Here is a 22,766-nt window from a genome sequence, read left to right as displayed (position 1 = left end):
TGTACCTACTATGTATATATATATATATATTTTTTTATAATTATAGTATCTTCTACTTAATAATTCATAATAATTAGTAGAAATTATTTGTTATTATGTGTACCATATACCTGTAGCTTAATAATAGTGAGTTATTATAAACAATCTCTGATATTTATTATCTATAAAAATCATCATTATTCACTTAACATAATATTTTCTTTCCTTATAGATTAAAAATACTTATAATAAACTTATAAACATATTGTATAAATTGAAAACTAAATAATTAAATATTTAATCTGTACAATTAAATAATTATGTATTTATTTTTGATGTTAAACATCATTCAGCTTTTAAAAGTAGCAAATGTTTACAATTAAAAATTATTTTAAGTTGAGAGATTAATAAGTAAAATATTAAATAGTTCACACATTATTATTATTATTTATAAATAAAAATAAAAGGGTCCAAATTAGTTTACAGCATGTATCAACAAAGAGGTCAATTTTTATTATAATGTATAATATTGTTGTGGAAAGGAACTGTGTAATATGGAAACAAAGGTTAAGAAACAATAAAACAGGTATACGTATGCATTATCCATAACACATCTCTCTCAAACATATTTAATCTATTCACAAATCCTGATGTTTGTAGCCCGGGTACTACATGCATATTATGATATAATTATTCTAAGATATGTAGCATAATATACGATATACATTTTCTTCATTTGTATTTAACAATAGTTTTGACTAAACGGATGTGACATATCAAATTAACATACATTGCCAGCTTTCAAATGAATTTAATTTTGTTATACATGCAGTTCGTGTTATTTATTGATCACGAGGTATTTAAAATTGTGTACTTAAATTATTGTTGAAAGGGTTTTCTATTAACTTCCAAGTCTGACTCGTTGTTATTATCTCGAGTGTTTCTAATCATACACATTATTTCTATACAGAATACATAATACATTTATTTTGTTTTGATTCGTTTACCGACTACCCTAAATATCTACCTACTCTCATTAAGCTAGATATAGGTACAAATACATTTTTAATATACTGATTTGTATTGCCAGTCGCATACCATATACCGTTGGACTAATAGACTATTAATTAGAGTATAATTTCAGTTCTCTGATATTGTGATTTATGACATTCTCCTTACTACACTTTCCAGTGCTTAAAGAATGAATAAGGAAGAATAAGGAGACCAAACTCTTACGGCCGCCCGTATGAAAAAAACGTACCGAAATAAGTTGCGCAATTAAACAGCTATAGATGGCGCTGTGTAAGCTAGCTAAGGCTGCTACTTTAACCCAAGTAGTATAAGGATTATTAATATTTTTTGAGTTTTTTGTAATTTGTAAAATTACAATTTGTTTCAAACTATAACCCATTAAAGATTTTATAGCTCATAAAATCACGCATTTATACTTATGTCATGTGCATATGTGTATATTTCATAAACATTTAACTATTATTATATAAACAATCCTATTAATATATAGTCAATCCTTTATCACTATCAATAATGTACCCCGTGCACTGCGGTTCATTACTCAAAGACTTAATCAGAGACGTATAAAATACTTGATAGATGACTCCCTCTATTCTTACAATGTAAAAATTATGAAGCCGACAAAATGGCCAAAATTCAGTGATGCCAACACTTATCATCAAAAACATGAAAAAAAACTGCTAGAACGTAATTGAATGAATTGCTTAAAATGTTTATTACATTTAATAAAAATGTCAATAATAAATATTATAAAAATTGGTTATCATCTGACTAAGAAAAATAAAGTGGATCATTTACATCAATTTTTTCTCTATTTTCACCGGATGGGTTCATTTCTATAATATCAGCTGATGTATATGTTGATAATTTGCCAATATTTTTTAACACTGATTCGGGAATAATACAATCAGAACAACACTTATTTTTTCTTCTTAACCCTGATCTAATGATTAGAATAAATTGAGTCCAACGTTTTTGGTGACATTTTGTTTCGCGTCTTAGTTGTAATAATATTCATTTGACTAAAAAGCCTTTCGACTTTACCATTGGACCATAGAAGTATCAGCATTTGAATAACAAACGAACTCAGGTCAGAAAACGGATTATCACCTGATGCATCCTTATAAGGTGATACTTCGTACCAAAATTAATGTGTGTTATTTTTTTCCAGCCACTAGATGGATGTTATATTTGCCAATTGATTATTTATTTAGTCAATTATATCTTTTTTAGTATCCATAAGTTCTAGTATCAAAATTAAATTGTCTTTTAATGTTTTTAATATTTCTATATTTTTTAGTAATCGCTGCTGGAGTTGTTTTAAAAGTTCAATAATAAAATGTATACATCTATGCCTTAGTGTTTTTTCATCCTCATTTTTAAAATTTGGAATTGTTTTTAAAGCATTTTCAAATTTGTATCCTAGATATGGTTTAGGGTGCAAATATTTTTTGGACAATTTGGTTTTAATTGGATTATAGTTTAATGATGGGTTTACTATTTTTTAGATACCGATTGAACTAAATTAGATAAAGTTGATAATAATTTGAGCGGATCAGCTGTGTTTGATTTAAATGCCTTGTTAACAGATTGTACTTCAAATAAAACTGGACTTAAAAATGTTAAATATACAAAATTCTGTTGGTCATTATAAAGATTATATAGAATTTCAGCTGTGAAACATTTTTCTTTAGTTCGTGCCATTTGAAAAAGTAATTTTAATTCAACCCATTGTTCTAGTATTCGATTTATAGCTGATTCAATTGATAGCCACCTGGTCCCACAAGCCAAAATAATTATCAATGGACTATGTCTATCATTAATTGCTTTATTTAAAGTTTTATATTCATTTTGTCTTAAAGTTGAATGAGCAAACCAGTTGTATGTTTCTTTAACTAGAAAATCAATATGCCTTGGCAATGTAACATTAGCAGCTGCAGACACAGCTAATTGTAAGGAATGACAAACACATGATATCAATATTAAAAAGGGGCTATGTTCTTTGAGCTTTTGGGTGTCACCTTTATTGACAAGCCTTTAATTTTCAATGTATTTATTATTGCATTTATTATGGAAACTGCATCATATGTAATCATTTCTACTAATGCTAAATAAGTAGAAACTACTTCACCGGTTTCTTTATTAAAATATAAAATTGTGATTCCTAACAATTCAGTAACACTAATATTTGTAGATTCATCATTAATAATACTGTAGTGCCTACTGCCAATACTATTTAAAAGATCACCATTAAAATGAGGAGCTAAAATATTTACAATTATATTTGTACATTTAGTTCGATGTAGTTTTAATTCGTTGGCAGAATCACAGCCATGAAATACTTTTTTGCATAATTCCCCCAAATGATTGACTGGTAAAATTGAAGTATGGGCAGCAACGAACAAGCTCAAACTACCTTCAGCAGAGTTAGATTTTGATGTTTCTGGTTTAATAAATTTTGAAAGCTGTCTAGAAGTTGAAAAATCTGATGATGCTGATCTGTGCTTCTTAGTAATTAAATGCTTTGTTAGGGCATATTTTTTGCTATAATATCACACTTTCAGTGCTTACACTTGGCCTTTGTTTCATCATCTTCAACTTCTATTAGCCAATCTTTAAATTGTTTGTTATTTAACCAATCATTTCTAAATTTTTGTGTGTATTGTGGTTTACCCATTATACATTTAAAAAAAAAGAAAAATTATTTTAAATTATTTATAAATTGTCGCTCACAGAGAAAATAAAACACAGGAAAAAAACAGATGAGACTCGTGAGCGACGAAACGATTGACTAGCAAAAGTAGAAGATAGAAGAAAACTCTTGGATATTCCTATTTCCGATTATATTTATATCTGACAATTCACAAATGTTAAAATGTGTATTGCAAAGGTACTCGAATTTGAATTATCATGTATCGAAAGAGATAAAAGTAACCGGTACATATACACAGACTTCTATACCTAATTTTATAGGTAATATAGTAATATCTTAAATCGTGTTATGATTTAATATGAACTCAACTGCTCGACTATGAACTAATCAACTACTAAGATAATAAGATGATATGAACTATCCATAACCCGGTTGCGGTTAGGATAAGAAGATATTCGTCGTGTTCTATCTAATATAAGCAGCAGCTGTAGTTGCTGTAGCTGTGGTCAACGGTTGTGTATAAGATTGTTATCTATATCAACACTCCGCAGACGTTGAACAGTGTATAAATTATACAACGTCCGACATCCGTATTTTATAAAATTAAATAAAGTGCTAGAAAATGTATTATTTAAAATTAAATTAAAATATATTGCTAGAATTGTGGCTACCTGATTGATGTAATTTTTAGTGGTTAGTGGCTCCTTAAAAAATGCTAGTTTTATTAGCTATTAAATGGCTGAGTTGGCAACACTGCCGAAATTCTCTTATCTAACAGGTGAATGTTTACAACACGAAGACTAGAATAAGAAGACCAAACTCGGCTTCTGATAACATCACGAAATGAGTCGCACGATTAAATGGCTATAGGTGGCTCTGCGTAAGCTAGGGTTGCTACTTTAACCCACGTAGTACAGGGATTATTCATTTCTTTTGTGTTTTTTGTAAAATATATGTATTATTTCGGACCATGACCGAAATATTATAAATTGTATAGCTTGTAAAATGATGTATTCATAAATGTGCATTTGTGTATATTTCATGTGTATTCTGCATAGAAGCGCAGAATATAACAATTAGAATGGACACCGATTCATACAATTTATACGGGCAGCATAGGACGGCGGCTTGAGTCAGTCACTGCACAGGTCCGCAGTAGGGCCATTTCCTTAACAGCTTGACCTTTTAATTACGAAAAATAAATATGGAATACTTTTATACGGTGAAATAATGTTATCTTAATTTTCGATATCAGCTAAAATTTCTTATCAAGGGGCAGAACTCTTATCTAGGGGGTCGAACTGTATCATTCCATATTTAAAATAACTAATTCGATGCTACCAAACATGCAAACGTTAAAATTATATAATTTCCCAGATACTAGCCCTTACTGCGGACCTGCAGTGGTTGATTCTCTATTATCAGCCCGCCGCCCAGAAGTGTCCTACCCCTGATAGAAGTAAGTATCAGACCTGTTATTCAGTTCCCGACATCCGTAAGAGAGTATTAAGTATTTGAGTAATGAACCGCAGTGTACAGGGCATGGACTAAGATATACAGGACTGGACACGAGATGAATATTATGGTTACGAAATGTTATACAATAGGCAGAGTACAGGGGGTATTTTCTTTTTGGAATTTCTAGCGCTGACTTAGTGAATACTTATGAAACTAGATCACATTATCACACATTGTTTAATAATTATAATTATTATAATATGATAAATTATAGATTATATAGGTAATATAAAGTAAATATCTATTTTACGTTGAAAATTGAAAATTCCAGTAAAAACCATCTTATTGGATCAAGTATCCACTAAGACGGCGCTAGTAATATTAAAGGAAAATACCTTTTGATTCCGCCTGTTGTATAACATTTCATGGCCGACCTCCCACACCCTCCAACCTTGTCGTGTCCAATCTTTTATATCTTAGTCCGTAGTGCAGGGTACAAGATGTTAATCTATAAGTGAAAAATATTGATAGTGATATATTATGATTGACTATATAATAATAAAAACATGTTGATAAAATATACACATATGCACATGTATGAATGCGTAATTTTACGAGCTATAAAATTTATAATGGGTCATAGTTCGAAATAATGCATATATTTTACACAAAAAACATGAATAATCCCTATACCACACGGGTTAAAGTAGCAACCTTAGCTTACGCAGCGCCATCTATTAGCCGTTTTAACATGCGACTCATTTCGATACGTTTTTTCACGCGGGCGGCCGTACGAATTTGGTCTCCTTATTCTAATCTTCTTGGTTTACAAAATATATAATATAATAAAATGATAAACCGTGGTAATGTTATAGCGGGAAACAAAACTATTAAAGATGTATTATACATGATATTATACATCATACACATTTAGATGACTACACCAACACAAGGTGGAAATTTAAAATTCTGTCAGTAAAAGACAAAAATTAACTAAGCTAATCATTTCTATGAACCAATATAATATAGTCTATTCAAAGTTTCAAAATGAGATTAGTTCACGGCGGCGACCAGTTTTCGTCGGCGCCGCGCAGGCAACTTGTCGATTCAACTTGTCGTGTTCTCTCGGGACGCTTCGGTCGCCCGTGCTTTCGGTCTGCTAGTTAGATGTGCGTGCGTTCGTGCGTGAGTCGTACTCGATGTGGATTTTAAATTATTTGAATTTATCGGCAGTCGATACTGAAGTAATGTGACGCTTTTGTCGGACTGCCGCCGTGAAACAAAGCCACGCCTATGCGCAGTATTAGGCCGCCCGTACCGATTTCATTTTGACCAGAATACATAGTTTTATCTTCTACTTAAATATATATATATATATAAAATCTTGTGTTATAATATTGAAAATGTTTGTTGCCAAACTCCTCTCGAAACGGCTGGACCGATTTTCATGAAATTTTGTGTGTATATTTAGTAGGTCTGAGAAAGTGATGTAAACTATTATTCAGGCTGTAGTCAATTTGCACCAAAATTGACCCAAAATATATACAACATGTGTAATTTGGCCCATTTTTTTAAAAATGCGTTTGTAATTTGCACCAAAATTAAAATCGATTATTTTTCCGATAGTATCTCGATAGTACTAGCTTACAAGTTTCTATAACCTATAATATAAATTTTGCTTAGTTTTTATTTATAAAATAGCTGAGCTTATACACATATTGATGTAAGTTTATATAAAATCGTATAATTATGATTATAAAAAAAGTTAGCTAATTAAAATATTATACGTAAATTAAAAAAACCAAATGTAAGTATACAATATAGATTTTGATAAAGATGTCTATAATACTAATATATATATATATAACTTTGGATTAGTTTTTATTTATAAAATAACTAAGCTTATACACGAAATGTAAGTTTATACAAAACCGTATAATAATTATGAATATAAAAAAAGTCATTCGTGTCCATCTAGTCTTGACGTCAACGAGGATATAGAGGAATAATCGAATATTTCAAAATTGAATATTCAATAAACGAACAAATAAATAATCATTTTGGTGCAAATTACAATTTCTATTTTTGACTACCTGCGGGTGGTGCAAATTACATATCCTTATTTTGATCTAAATTACTTAACCGGTTTTGATGAAATTATGATCAATGTGTGTAATTGTATCTCTGTCATAACACAGGATAATTTTTATCCCCGTTAATAACTTCTATATAATATTACCTCTTTATCACACATTAAGGCTGTGCGATTATTTAATCGATTATTCGTATAATAGATATTTTTAACGAATGATATATAATAGGTTAGTTCGATTTAAATCGATTAAAAAAATGCAACTCTAGGCGGAACAGGTATGTACAATTGATACGCCAGAGATATCATCTATACACCAAATCAGAAATCCAAAAATAATTTTTATCCTTAAGTTAAATGTTAGCATTGTTAGCATTATTTATAGGCAACCAAACTTAACACGGGTACATATTGTACGGGCGACGAAGTGCACGGGGACAGCAAGTATATAATGTATATATTTCCCTACAAATTTTAATAAATATATTACATTTGATTGATTGTTTGAATATTTGTACTTTTTTTATCTACACTTAAATATTAAAAAATATTTGATTCATTATATCTTACTTTGAACAATGTAAATAAATTAGGAATATAGTATTTCAAAAATAATAAATGTGTATAAAATTGTTGACTAACGAAAAAAACAGATACCATTACAAAATATTTATAAGTATTATTTAGCCTAATATCATGATAATGTTGATGTTTTAGTGAAATATTTCACACTTCAAACACTTTTCACAAACATCGATACAAAAAGGAAGAAAAAAGTGTATATCAATATTATCAATACCAGTATAAGCAAAATCAATGCTAAAGAGTTAGGTATCGCTTACTGCGCAGTGGCCTTTAAGCCATAAAATTGATAAGCTAATACAAATTGATCGCCTAAATTTAATTGTTTTTAATATTATAACTATTGAAAATTGGTAAATCGAGCTTTGTGCACAAATATGGCTAATTGGCTAAGCGGATCAACGAGATGATCAAGAGCGCAATCAGAATAAAAAATGTTTAATATAGGTAGTATAAATATATTATCTAGCATATAAAAATCTCGAGTCACAATGGAAAATGTTTGTTACCAAACTCTTCCGAAACGGCTGGATCGATTTTCATGAAATTGTGTGTGTATATTCAGTAGGTCTGAAAGAGTGATGTAAACTATTTTTCAAGTAAGTTAAATATTTTTTTAAACAAGGTTTGTTAAAAACTATAAGCGAATATATTATTTTTTCATCCTCTAAATCGTATTCGTATAGATTATTTATGAACTAAAAATATAATTAACTCGATTGTAATTTACAACTTTATTTTTCTTATGCTATACATTAAGGTGATTGAGATGATTCTCCAAGCACGCTCGCTCCCATTTTGCCTTAGTTATGAAATTATGTAAATTCTAATTGTTGGAACTTATTAATATACTTACATTCTAACTTTAAGTGCTATGTTTTCAAATACTTAAAATTTTAATACCATTTAAAGAGTGTCTTTGCTAGGACAATAACAGCATTTTTTTTTTCAAACGAAAATTACCATTTTTTTTCTGTTAACCTTAACCAGGTGACATTTCTGAAATTTTTGGTGTAGAAAGGTATAATATAATTAAAAATTTGAACGAGTATTTTTTAAGTTATTTAACTTTTTGTATACTAAGCATAACAGGTTAGAAAATTGGGGCTTATGATGATTATAAAATTAGAGTAGTTTGTATTGTCTAAAAATGCCCGAATATAATAAGTACATTGCACATGTTTACAAGTACCTACTAAGTAGGTATATTTTAGTTAAAACCCTGATAAGAACTTTTATCATTTGAATATAAATTTCATAAAAATCGATAAATTAATCGTTCAAATTTTAGATCTAGATACATTACAATTTTTAAAGAAACATCAACTTAACAATTTACTGTGCATAAATTATAAAATAAATTTATCTATGAACATTTCGTATTGATATACGTTTTAAAATTATTATAATAAGTTTAGTTATTTATAAATAGTCTAGTCATTTAAAAATAATAGGCAAGTAAATAGATAAGAACTTTTTAATAACGAGATTATTGTTATTCAAGTCTGTACTTCATATTTAGTTTGCAATAATTTTTGCTTTTACTTAGATATAATTTTTTTTAGAAACAGACTAGATTCTAAGGTACTTTTTGTTTAGAACTTTTTTTCTTTTCTGCAGATGCTTCTTTTTTATTGCGATTTTTTTTTTATTATACTTTAAAAACAAAAAAGCGAGTTAGCTTTACTTTAACAACTTCCATCAAATAGTATACATATAAATATTGTAAATATAATGTGTATATATATATATATACATATATTTATAGCCTTATAGGTGCCTGTATAAAATATTTTTTCTTTTAAGTTAAGTTCATCGATTCACGAGTAAAAATAAGGAATAATATAGAACTAGTTTAATTCCTTTTGATTTTTGATTCAATACAGTGTAATTATGATTTTAGATAATTTTTATTTTTATAGTACACTGGTCTTAAAAAATGTTAGAAAAAAAATTGTTAAAACATATTTTTGTTTTTTTATCGATAATTTCAAATTTGTATTATATACTAATTATATCTAATACTTATAATATTTTATGAAAAATGTTCATTATTTTGCAAAGTTCTCATAAAATATTAACTATAGTAAGAAAATAAAATGTCTAATTAATTTCTTAAGTAGATTGTAATTGCTTTAATATTAAATACCTACCCTTACTAAATTGTATGGGGTCTTATAGACTTAATAAACTCTGTTATGAAATTGAAAAGTTCTTAAAATGCATGTTTCATAGTTGTAACCGCTTTATTGACCGTGTAGGTGCCTTTAATTTGTATTTACTACATTATTTGTTTAATAATATATTTTAAAGATAGTCCAACCACTTCAACCTAATCAAAAAGTACTTAAGTCAGTTAAACCCCAAGCAATCAAATTATATTATATCTAAACTTTATTCAATCAAGGGTTTATATAAATTATATAATATATTAAATATCTAATGTAGTTATTAGTACATTTAGTACACGTTATTAATTATAGCTATATTATTATATTATTACATACAATAATAATTTATAAATGGTAAGTACTTATATAATTAGGTATATTATTCAATATTCTTATCTATCATACTTTAAAATATATAATATGTATCTGTTACAGTAAATGTGTTGAATTAATTAATAGTAATATTATGTAATGTTTAGGGATATTTCTTCTAAAATTTAAAATAGATCTACCTAACTTGCTTTACCTGATGATTTAAAAAAAAAAAAATTATTTATTTTGAGGAGTTACAACAAGCTAAATGATTATTTAATAAACACCTATAAATAAAAATTACCTATTTGGATTTTTAGTTATCTTATAGGTATATAAACATTTTTTTTTTACTTAAAATCTATAATATAATGCATTAATAATTTTAACCATTTATAATGCTAATGCTAAACGACGTGTACACATTATTATTTAAAGGTAGTGATAATTTATATCATTACATTAAATGGTACCTAAAAGCTGGTTATAGTTAAACATTTTAAGCGATATAGGTTCTTAAATAATACGTGTTATTGAATATTTATTATTTGTGTAACAATATAGTAGATATTATCATATATTATTATACTCTTTAAGAATTATCCAATAATAATATTAAGTGCCAGTAAAAATCCAATTGTTGGACAGATAGAAGTAATATGATGGACGTATGCTGTGAGAAAGAAAAGATTGATGAAACTCCCACACGCGTTAATGCTGACGTTTGTCTGCAAGGAAAAAATGAAACGGAACCATCTGAAAGAAAGTGGCCAATGAAAATCGATACCATCTTGTTCGTTATTATGAAGCGAAAACGAGAAGAATAAAAGGTAAAAAGAAAGAAAAAATGTATAAAAAATTATCACAACCGCCTGAAACTCGGGGGAGAAAAAACTTGAGAGTCGTTAAAAATTCATCGAAACGACCACCCTTTCGTACAAAGACTTCAAGAAAATTCGAAATTAATCTATTATTGAAGAGAACTGACAATAGCAGCATGGCAATCCATCATTGTGTTCTTCCTGTTGCTGTTTGGGTTAGGCAAAAGTAGTATTATTAATATACTTTATGAACGTCTAAAATATTTTTTTTTATATTAAAAAAAATAAACTATGAAGATGTCCTACTAATGAAAGGGATTTGAACACGATATTATATATTATTAGGTATGATATCGATATTAATTACAGTCGTCCAGAATAAAATTATAAATAATTTATTTATAAGAGAAACATAACGAAAGTAATATAATATTGTAATGAAAATATATAAATATATAAATTTGTATATAAAAATACTTTATATAATAGTAAAAAAGGTAATGACCAAATCATAATTATTTAACAATTATTTTAATATGTTAATTATTTTTTAATATGTTTTTTTTTATTATCGTTAACAACTATAGGTAATACAATTTTTATCTACAAATGAGCGATTTGCTAAATTTAAAAATTGATTTGTTATTCTTTGCTTTAAGACTATAGGTAGCTATTTGCTAACTTTTACCATGGATTTAACACATTAACTGCGGTACCTATGTGCGTGGGTAAGTTCATGCAGGTCTTTGATTAAATTTTTCAAGACAAGACCCAAAAGATGAATCTCTAATCCCTCTTAAGAACTCCAGTAACTCACGCTGCAGACCAACTTGCTCGTCTCTTAATCGTTTTATTTTTGTTTTTTATTAGTTTAATAGTGTCGATTATGTTTTGCCTGTCGTTGTACATAATATTATGATGAGGCCGATTAGGGTTTATCAGTTAATCACACATTACTCTTATTATTATTTACACCTGCCTTTAAATAGTGTCTATTTTCACAAAATTCCCAATGAACTTTTTTTTATTTAGAAAGTTTTTTATTGCACATAATAATTATTATTTATTATAAAACATTTTGAACACATAATATCACCATTTATGTATTTTGCCATTTTCATTTATTTAGATTTCACGATTATTGTTAAATTCTTTCACTGATTTAGGTTATGTATAGTTATTATAGTCATTTTAATATGCTATTTTATTTTGAACAGATAACCAGTCAGTCTGAGATACCCAATGAGTATCCCTGTCTGGTAATCTAACCGATTGGCGTACTATAAATTCAAATTATTTGTTTTTGATCTATCTTTTATTCTATTTCACACAACGTGATTGTCATTATGTATGTAATATGTATATTATTGTTCACATCTAATTAATGTTAAATATTTTTTTTTTATAATTAAATTTAAATTGTTTTTATTTTTCATAATACGCCAAAACAAAATCATCGTTGTAACCTTGTGTTCGCAATGGCGCAGAGGGGTAATAGGGATAGCAGATGTTATTATTTCACACAATATTAATATTTTAATGCAATGATATGTGGGTTTATAAATAAGAACGACATTTAGTATGGTACAGACAATAAATATAACAAAGAGAATATTTTCCGAGTATCTACCTGGCCACCTATTAATGGTATTGTTATTGTCGATATGTTGACGGAAAATAATTAACATATAATAGGTATACCTATTTATGATCTTGCATTTCAAACCTAACATGTTTCAATAGCTATTATTTGTTTGAATGTTGTATCAATACTAAATAATTTAAATGCGATCAAAATTAATCCGTTTGTATCCCGTCCAAATACGATTGCGTAGGTACATTTTGATATGGGTATTATACTGAAATTAAACAAGTGGGATTTTATAAATTTAGGTAAATAGGTAAACTTATGCAATTATATAAATATTTAGACTAAATAATAGATTTAGACTATTTAGAGAATTCAAATAATAATAATTATAATAATTTTTTTTTATATATTATTATAAATTTTGTTTTTAATTGTGAAACAAATATTTTTAGACGTGGCCCATTCGGCTCCCGTTTTAAAAAAAGGTAAATTCCTAAACAGCTCCCGCCAAAAAAGGTTTTACGGCTCCGGTTTTTTCAACATAAATTCTTTCCCACTTCATACAGACTTAGGACTGTCTCAAAAGAGGTGTGGTTAAAAATGTTTTGGTGAACACTAAGTAAATTATAAAAAAAATGTATAAAAATTATATAAAAAACCACGTATTATTGTGAGTTACATTTTAAAGTTAAAAAATATAAAAAAAAATTTATAAAAATTATATAAAAACGTATATTATATTATTGCGTTATTGTGAATGAAATTAAGAATAAGTTTAAAAAAAATGTAAAACGTGTGTATATATAAAAATATTAAAAAAAAATCAAAAATTTAAATTATTGGTACATTTTTTAGCACAATTTTTTTTTATAAGCTCAATGCGTGTTATTTTGTTTAATGAAAACTCGTCGATTATTTGCTCAATGAGCTCCTGTTTTTTTTTTTTTTCATAAAATTCGTTTACTTATACTAGAGACTTAGAAAAGCTCAAATTAGTATACCGGTATTACCGGCAATTTGGGAATTTTCCTGTTTGTAAATTTTTTTTCGATGGGAGCCGTTTAGGAATTTATCTGTTCGTAAAATCTTTTTCGACGGGGGCCTTTTTGGAATAAGCAAACAATGGACGGGAGCCGTTTGGAATGCACCTATATTTTTCTACCAACATTCATACAAAAATAAAAACTGTTCAAAACCTTTATATTTATCGATCAAAAATATTATATTGATTTTCTTGAATATTAAAAACATATATAATTTTAATATTTTTATCGGTTAAGGTAGAAAAAACACTTTAATTAAAAAATAGTGAGTTCTATGAGTAATTATGTAGCAACTGTTTTGCGAAAATATAGGTAAATATCTACTATTGATTGCCCATCGTGTTAATGCTAATATAAGTACGATAAGAATTCTAAAAACATAGGTATTTGAATTAACTATAGATTTTAATTGATAATAATCGTTCAGTTCAATGACGCAATTTTCAGAACTCGTCCAACTCTAGTTGCTTTATATTGTTATATTGTTTATATAAACTTTTCACTTTCGTGTTTTAATAATAGCTGAACTTACCTTTTATAAATATACTGACCGTACTATATTTGTTTTTAAATAAACTCGCACTATTATTTTCGATAAGTTCAGAACTCAGTTTAAATAATATTTAATATCGTTTTTAATATATTTTTAATGCTTAGTTTTTACACGGTAGAGGATTAAAACGTTCATAATAAAAAATAGTATAAAAATATGTGTAGTATACATATATATTATATTATGTTTATTCAAACTTTCAATATCGCATAATAAATATATATATATATATTGTGTTAAGACTTAAGAAAACATAACAAATATAAAAAAATAAACATAAAATATAAATAAATATAATTTGGTTGGTACTTCTTGGTAGTCACAAAATTGTATAGCTATACCAATGTTATCAACTATACAGACGTATAAACTAACAAATTTACGTAGCACACGTTATGTCCGCATATTTTGTCTTCGTCTCACTAACATATAATACAGACTAATATATTTTAGGTTTAGAATTTTTAGACAATTCCCCGAAATTTTTAGGAAATTAATGAGATTTTTAATTTTGGTTATCCAAATTGTTTATTTAAAAATCCCCTCCGCTCCAAAAAAAATATTCAGGTCTTACTTCGCTACTGATTTTAGTTTTGTGTTGTTAATTTAAATATTAGAATGACGAACTATGGAAGTATGATAGTAAAGTTATGAGTAGCTATATAAATATTTAAATTTAAAAATATTCATAGTAACAGACTTAAAAATTAAAATATTATAAAAAGCCAACAAGAGAACACATATAGTGTTTTTACCTTTAAGTTTAATAATAGGTTAATTCACTCTAATAACCACACAAAACTGGAACTGCTGTACCTAAATATTGGTATGTTATACAAAGTCAATTTTGGCAACACAATATGTGGGTAGGACATCCTCAGCAGTTAATAATTTTTATAATTTCACATACTGTACACATATGTAATAAGGAAGTTGTTAGTCGAATTTAGTTTCATTCAAGCGCCTGCAAAATAAACTATAAACTATAAAATACAATTTCCAAGAAATCAAAACACTCACAATTACAACTTCCAAAGACCATCTCCGCTCGTATAATAGATTTATATAAATTAGGTCGTTCAGCTAATTTATATTTCTGAACATTTTTAGGATCTTTTAAAACTTTTTTACTAGAGTGGTTATAGTGATTCATAGAACAAAATCAGTTGTATCCCATGAGAAAAATTACTTTCACTTTTTCTAGGATAAAATATTACCACTCATAGACCTGACAAACTAATAGAGGCATAAGATGAACATAATATAAGATTAATGTTTTTTTTTTTCAGAACTTTAATTCGTTCAATGTAAATAATACCTATTTATAAAAATAACTATAATTATAAATATAATAATTTTCATTCAATCACTGTATTATATAATAATATATTTGCTTATCAATATAATGTACTTATTCTTATAAAAAAATATCGTTGATGCTTTCCAATAATTTATGATTGTATAATAATTTTAATAAAAAAATAGCATAGAGTTAGACCTTAGACGTGGATTCATTTGTGTAATATTACTAATATTATATTGTTAAAAGATTTTTTTATACTTTAACTATATTTTTCATAGGTTGCAGATTGTATTTTAAAACGTGTAAAGATTGTGCGACTAAAAGTGTAATTAAAGGGCATTATTGTTATTGGTGTTGTTTTCTAGTATATAGGCACCGCATATATTTATTTTAAGCACTCTTTAATTGGAATGTTCATTGGTCCAATAATTGAATTAAGTGATTTTATTTGAACATTCAAACTTTGTTCTAAAGTTTTTTTTGTTTACTTTTCAATTAAATGCGTTTTAAACATAGGTTGTCGGTTATCCAAACTTTAGATTCGAGTAGAATTATCCATGGCTACCTAACTGCCTACATTATGTTACATCAAGGCTTTTGTTTTCTCGACAAGTTTAAATTTGAATACCATCAAGCGATTTAAGTATAAAAGTTTCAGCTTGAATGTAAAAATAATAAATAAGAAGTAGAGTTCTAGTACATGATTTTGTACAGCCGCCCGCCACAGGATCAAAATGTTTTTCCATAATATACACATTATAATAATAATCTAATTTATTGTTATACTTGTTTAATGTGATTCTTTAGTCATTCAACAACCCTTTTCTCGGAAAAAATTTGTGTTTTGGAAAAATAAAAAGTTTTCTAAAATGTTATGTTGTGAAGACTTTTACGTGATATTATTAACTAATAAGTATGTTTAAATTTTGAAAGTGTTTTTTTAAAACACTTTTATTTTACCGAAAAAATTATGACTATAGTCTATAGTAATAATCACCTAGCTTTGTTATTAAGAATATGCGAATAAAGATTAGTGTGCCTCCCTGTTAATCCTTGCAATAATTTAATCATTCAAGCGTGCTCGGCCACAGTTGTATTAAAATACGGTTGGTTGTTTTCATTTTTATTTTTATTATACTTACAGACACAGTATATAAAATAATAGTTAATACACTGTTAATTCATTAAGTATTCTGTGTAATCTGCTGAATTTCCGAAGCAACCGGGGTTGTCTCAAACAAATGCCTAAAATTCAATTTAATCAATGAAATTGCTTACAAAACGCTTCCATGCAAAATATTAATCTAATTCCAAACAATCATGTAGCTTCAAACACGAGAATTCACCAAGACGACTTGAACGGAATAGGTACCGTGACTTGAACATTATAGTAGGTATCTTATATCATGATTTATTTTTTACTGTTTTACAGTTTTTATAGAAAGATACAATTATATTTCAAGTTATATATATTTTATAATATGGTATATAATATGTGCTTTTTTATAATAATTAAATACTACATTTCTCAAGAAAAAATTATATTAACCTAGCTAATAAATAGTTTCAATAGATATAATATATAAAAAAAAAAACATATCACGAAATATACTCAGTGATATTATAGGCTAACAGGTCGTTTCCGCTCAAAATTGTTTTTCGTGTACAATTATAATATTATACTGTCATTGAATTCCAATTGAACATATCCATAATAGTGACCTAATGTACAGACGTACAGTAAAGCGGTCCCATTTGCGTATCTTTTTTTTCATTACAATTTTATTTCTAGGTTTATAAAATATATTGTACAAAGTGTATTTTATGATAGTACATTTTTAAGTAATATACCTATTTATGGTTTTTACTTGAGTATTTGAATATTTCTTACTTAAACTCGATCAATATTTGATTTCAAATTAATGTGTACAATATAGATTATAGGTACTATATCATATTTTATATGACGAAAAAAATAAAAATGTAAATTATTTTTGACAGTTGTATTTAATATCAATCCAATTTTAAAGATTACTTAGTCCATAACATACAATGGTAAAAATAATGTAAACATTTGTTTTTAATTTACCTGAACTCAATTGAAAAAATAAAAGTTTTTTATTTGAAATTTAGTGTTTTTATTCTTTATATTTCATTTATAAAGGTATTAATATTTTATATTTACTTTTAGATTTTATTTTGAAAATAAGCATTTTTATTTAACGTATTAAAAAACAAAACATTTGAGTTAATATATTTTTTTTAAATATAAAAATACAACCAAAAATACATTGTTTTAGAATATATCATTATTAAAATGATTAAAATTTGTCGGTTTGCAAGCATAAATAATTTATAATTAAAAATAACTAGTATGTTAAGTATTTTCTGTATCCTTCGATAGTTTGTAGTCATAGTTATACACTTTTATCTATAGTCTTTATCATGTAAAAATTCTCTAACTATAATAAATAGGTAATGGAATATTATATTATATATTAGTAATACAATTATATGTATATTGGGGTAATATTTAAAGTGGAATACACATAATGTTTGTTTGTCACTTCGTCATTTGGTCACGATAATTTCATCGGTAAGCAGCAAATTTACGATTGACAAATTATGCAGCATGTATTGATCAAAATTACCTCGACGATAACAACACCATAATGTGCATAAAACGGAGCGATCCATTTAATGAAATAAACTATATTTTAGAAAACACTTAAGTCTTTGAAAACATTAAATAATTTTGAGTCATAAGTCATAAACAGCATTTTTGGAAAAAAAAATTAAAGTCTTTTTATTATTTTTTATTGTAATAATTTTTAAGTTGTTTTACTATTTTGAACGCCAGGATAAATACATTTTTATTATTTTAAAAATTTAATTTTGGACAAGTATTGTATTGGTTATGACTTGGGTAGATATAAGTATTTAAAGTTTTGACAAACTAAGTTGTGACTTTAGGAAAAATATTTTATGAGATATTTGTACCACTCCACTCTGCTCATCGAAATTTTAAATACTTATTACTCATAAACTACTTATCCAAAATTCTTATGTTTATATATATCAAAATAATATATATAAAATTAAAGAATGATATTGATATTAAAATCAATAAGTAAATTCATTAGATGGTAAGAATACAAAACAAATATAATTATATTTATCTACCTACTAAACTACATAGGTCGTAATTGATATACAAAATTCCTGTAACTATTTATATAATAAAATGTTCGTGGAAATATAGCCGAGTAAATATTAAAATTAGATAAAAGTTTAAGTTATATTTTTCACACCATTAAAAACTACTTTAACAACAGTTATTTTATTATTATTCCTTCTGAAAATATTAGCTTAATATTATGACAGTTTTCAGTAAATCCATAGTCGTAATGTTAATGTTTTTAAAGAGTGAAATGGAGTAACAAGCTTAATAACTGTATTTGGACTGTATAGTAATTTTACAAGAAAGTTACCAGTGATAAAAACGTTAACCGACCTATTTCTTCCGAGACTTTTCGGCTTAATTTAAAAGAGAAAGTGGGTAGGTAGCTACTTTGATTTTTCTTAGTAATTTCCATTCATAAAATTCTAAACAATATGATTAAATTAATTTAATGAGACTTATACACTTCACTAAAACGGTCATGCAATAGAATGCAATTGTGCACATGTTTGATATATACTATATACATTTATAAATGATTATAATAATATGGTAATATGTACATATTTTAATCAGAAATCTCAATTATATGATTATTTACATATTAAAAAAAATATTTAGGTTACTTAAATATTAGTCTACTGACTAGTTTGCATAATAACTGTATCTTCTAATTTATGAAGGTAGATGACATTTTAATAAACACGTGAAATGTATTATAACAAAATAGGTACATAATCTGTTTTATTAAATATACTTTAAGTTTTACAATTTGAGTGTTAGGTAATACATCTGTTTTGATAATATTATGTTACTACCACTAAAAAGTAATAAAAAAAATTAGGCTTTTAATTAAATTTGTCATTAAAAAAATAGGCTATGTCGATATTATTTTACATTTATTCCATACATACATTTATTGCACCCTCTTTGATTATGTTGAGAAAAATCAATGTACCTTATGTAAGTATGATAGTGAACTACGTGTACTTAATTTATCATAGTAAAAATAATATTTCTCATAACATGATTAATGACAGTAGACTTAAATGATAAAATTGTTATATTTACCTATAATAATATGACCGACTAAACTAGATGATATACCAACTAAATTATTACAACGTAGATACTTCAATAACGTCGTGTCGTCGTTGATAAAGTAAATTAAACAGCTAAGTAATAACAGTTTACTTCTCTTACGGTTTCTGTACCTCAATATTTCCAACGTTTTAGTTAATAATATAATTTTTATAATAATTTCAAGAATTTTCTATATTGTTCAACGTAGTACTTACCTATTTTGTAAGATCAAATAATAGTTGATATTCGATAATAACGACGAACTAAAATATTAAACATTTTCAATTTATTTTTAAATATATTAGTGTTATAAATTACAATTTCAAATATTTTATCTTGTCAAAGGCGTTAGGAAATATTTTTTCAGAGTTAGAAAAAAATTAAAAATTAACCATAATAAGATTGTAAATATGACAAATGAACAGAGTGAAAAAGAAAATTACTAGGTACGAACATATGGAATGTATTTATTATTATTAACAATGTAAACAAATATATAATTCAAAGTATAATGTACAATACACAATTTATGACTCAAACAAGTTGAGGCAGTAAAAATGTATAAAATATCATATTTAAATATAAACCACGTTAGTTGTTTGTGGCTTGTTCTGGTGAAAACTTACAACAGATGAACAGTAAATTTTGTATTTATAGTTTTTAAGTTTATATTATAGTTGTCGTATTTTATTATGTATATTGTTCTTTGGTTTAAATAAAGTGTTTTTTGAAGAACATGTGTACTGTTTTGAACCTTACTACTCATAAATACTTGCCCATATTTTAATGAATATACTAATCAGGTTATTATTAATTTATTAATAATGTATCATTCGAATATACAATGAAAACATCGTCAGTTAACACGACGTGTGGATACAACCTATATAGCTCTTACACGATTTGCGTTTTACATCCTGTGGAAACCTTTTAACTGAATGGATTCGATGCAATACCTACTTTATATTGAAGGAAAGGATGTTGCGCAAAGTAGGATTGAAATCATCGATGTTTCGGATGATAAAGTGCTACGCTATTGTCGTGAGTACACAAGTCAAACACGGGATAGTATAGTTGTCGAGTAAATCGTAGTGATTTAATGGCGTTGTACCGAGATCGAATCACTTTGATCTAATAACAAGGACAATTCATAATGTTATAATCATGCAAAATAGATTTTATCGGGATGACATTTTTTTTTTTGTGTTCCTATATAGTGTACATTTATGGACTCTCTACATGGTTCTGCGACAAAAGAGCAAACGCGATTGAAAAAGAATGAAAACAAAATTAACGAATAAAAGTATAAGCGAACACATATAGAGCGAAAAAATAAAATAAAAACTGAGTATTGAATTGATCAAAATAAATTATTATATTTGCAATGAAAAATTATACACGATCATTTTTAAACATTGAAGTGTTGGGATCTTATAATAATCGTCAACAATATTTTTTAATTTATACGCAAAATAATAATTTTTTTTTTTTATATTAATTGAACATATTTCACAATTAATTTGGTCTAACTGCATATTCACTAATATCAGTTGACTTTGAAAGGCTTTTATGAACTTACAAATTGTTAGAGTACACGACCTTAATAAACAATTTAAGTTCCTATTCTGGCCTAAAACAATTAAATAATAATATTATATACAATATACATGATTACAAATTATTAACTGATTTCTGATTACCGTCAATAGAGTTATTTGGTTTTGGTTATCCATGTTTTATTGCTTCATAACAATTCCACACATGAATTGAAAATATTGAATTCCTTCTTTTCTGTTTTCAAATTGGTCTACCTATCTAAATATTTTCAAAATAGTTTACTATTGATTCAAGAAAATTCTCAAGTTCACTATCTAAAAGTTTCTCAAATGTAATTTGACGTGATTTATTGGAACAAACGAAAGTGCTTGTAGCCAGCAAATTTGTATAGAAAAATTTGGGCCATTGATGTACTCGTATTTTCCCTGCATTGAAGCAATAGTTTGCAGTTTTTGTCAAATAAAATGATTACGATAAAAAAAACAACTATAGTTTTCGATTTGTGGAAATACTTCTTTAAAAGCATTAGTAAAGACGTTTTACTAATTAGTTAAAATAGATTTTGAGTTTAAACTATGATTTTTATTTTTATTTTTTGAGTAAACACACATAAGTATGAATAATATGATGCTTTTTATCGGTTCATAACGTATATACTATTGGTAAACATCTATCATAAACATTTATATGTATAACTTTGATTAAAAATAGGTAAAGGTGATTTTAAAGCCCCATCAGAAAACAATAATCGTGATAATATAATAATAATTATAAAATTAATCTTATCGAATCCTAAAATATTTAACTGTAAGTGATGGATTTTCGTTCGCAAATATTTTTATTCGCTATTTTTCTTTCGCTCTATTGACGGAAAACCCTCCCCATACCACTCTATTTCATTGTATTTATTTTGGCAAAGGTTTATATAAATACGACAGTAAATATATCCACTATTTCACAAAAATTACAATATACATACCTCCGTGTCCGATAATATATGCCGACTACAACTGTTTTACAACTGTGTTATAATTTTACACCGGTACATCTCAACTTGTAGCGGTGATATTTTAATCCAGTTGAACGAAGTGGTTTTAAAATTGAAATAAACATACAAAAACGGCAATATAAATTTACAATAACGTTATTATACGTTATTATTGTTATTGGATATTATTATTTAATTATTTTGCAAGAAATAAATTTCCTCGTGCGAAAACAAGTTTTATGCAAATAGTATTCGATTATACAACCGGACAATTTTCGATAGGAAATGGTTTCCTGTCAACGGCACTTGTAATGCACCACAACTTGTATATGTAATCAAAATGTTAATTTACCTTATATCCACCGCA

General features: G+C 26.6%; 1 protein-coding gene across 1 annotated transcript; it reads right to left on the bottom strand.

Moving 5' to 3' along the window:
* Nucleotides 1-2,508: 2,508 nt before the first annotated feature.
* LOC113549028 lies at nucleotides 2,509-3,688 on the bottom strand. Its single transcript, XM_026950175.1, has 3 exons — nucleotides 3,583-3,688; nucleotides 3,047-3,496; nucleotides 2,509-2,957 (listed from the first exon to the last, which is right to left on the bottom strand). Exons 1-3 carry the CDS (start codon nucleotides 3,686-3,688, stop codon nucleotides 2,509-2,511), a joined length of 1,005 nt encoding a protein of 334 aa, XP_026805976.1.
* Between the last annotated feature and the right edge of the window lie 19,078 nt (nucleotides 3,689-22,766).

Source organism: Rhopalosiphum maidis, chromosome 4, assembly GCF_003676215.2.
Source record: "Rhopalosiphum maidis isolate BTI-1 chromosome 4, ASM367621v3, whole genome shotgun sequence".
NCBI lineage: Eukaryota > Metazoa > Arthropoda > Insecta > Hemiptera > Aphididae > Rhopalosiphum > Rhopalosiphum maidis.
The sequence above is the reverse complement of the archived record's forward strand: the minus strand, read 5'-3'. Positions and strand labels throughout refer to the sequence as shown.

Coding starts and splice junctions, on each gene's coding strand:
- LOC113549028 (XM_026950175.1), bottom strand. CDS start 3,688: ATGGGTAAACCACAATACACACAAAAATTTAGAAATGATTGGTTAAAT. Junction 3,497..3,582: donor TGATGAAACAAAGGCCAAGT/GTAAGCACTGAA, acceptor CAGCATCATCAG/ATTTTTCAACTTCTAGACAG. Junction 2,958..3,046: donor AAATACATTGAAAATTAAAG/GCTTGTCAATAA, acceptor CCTTACAATTAG/CTGTGTCTGCAGCTGCTAAT.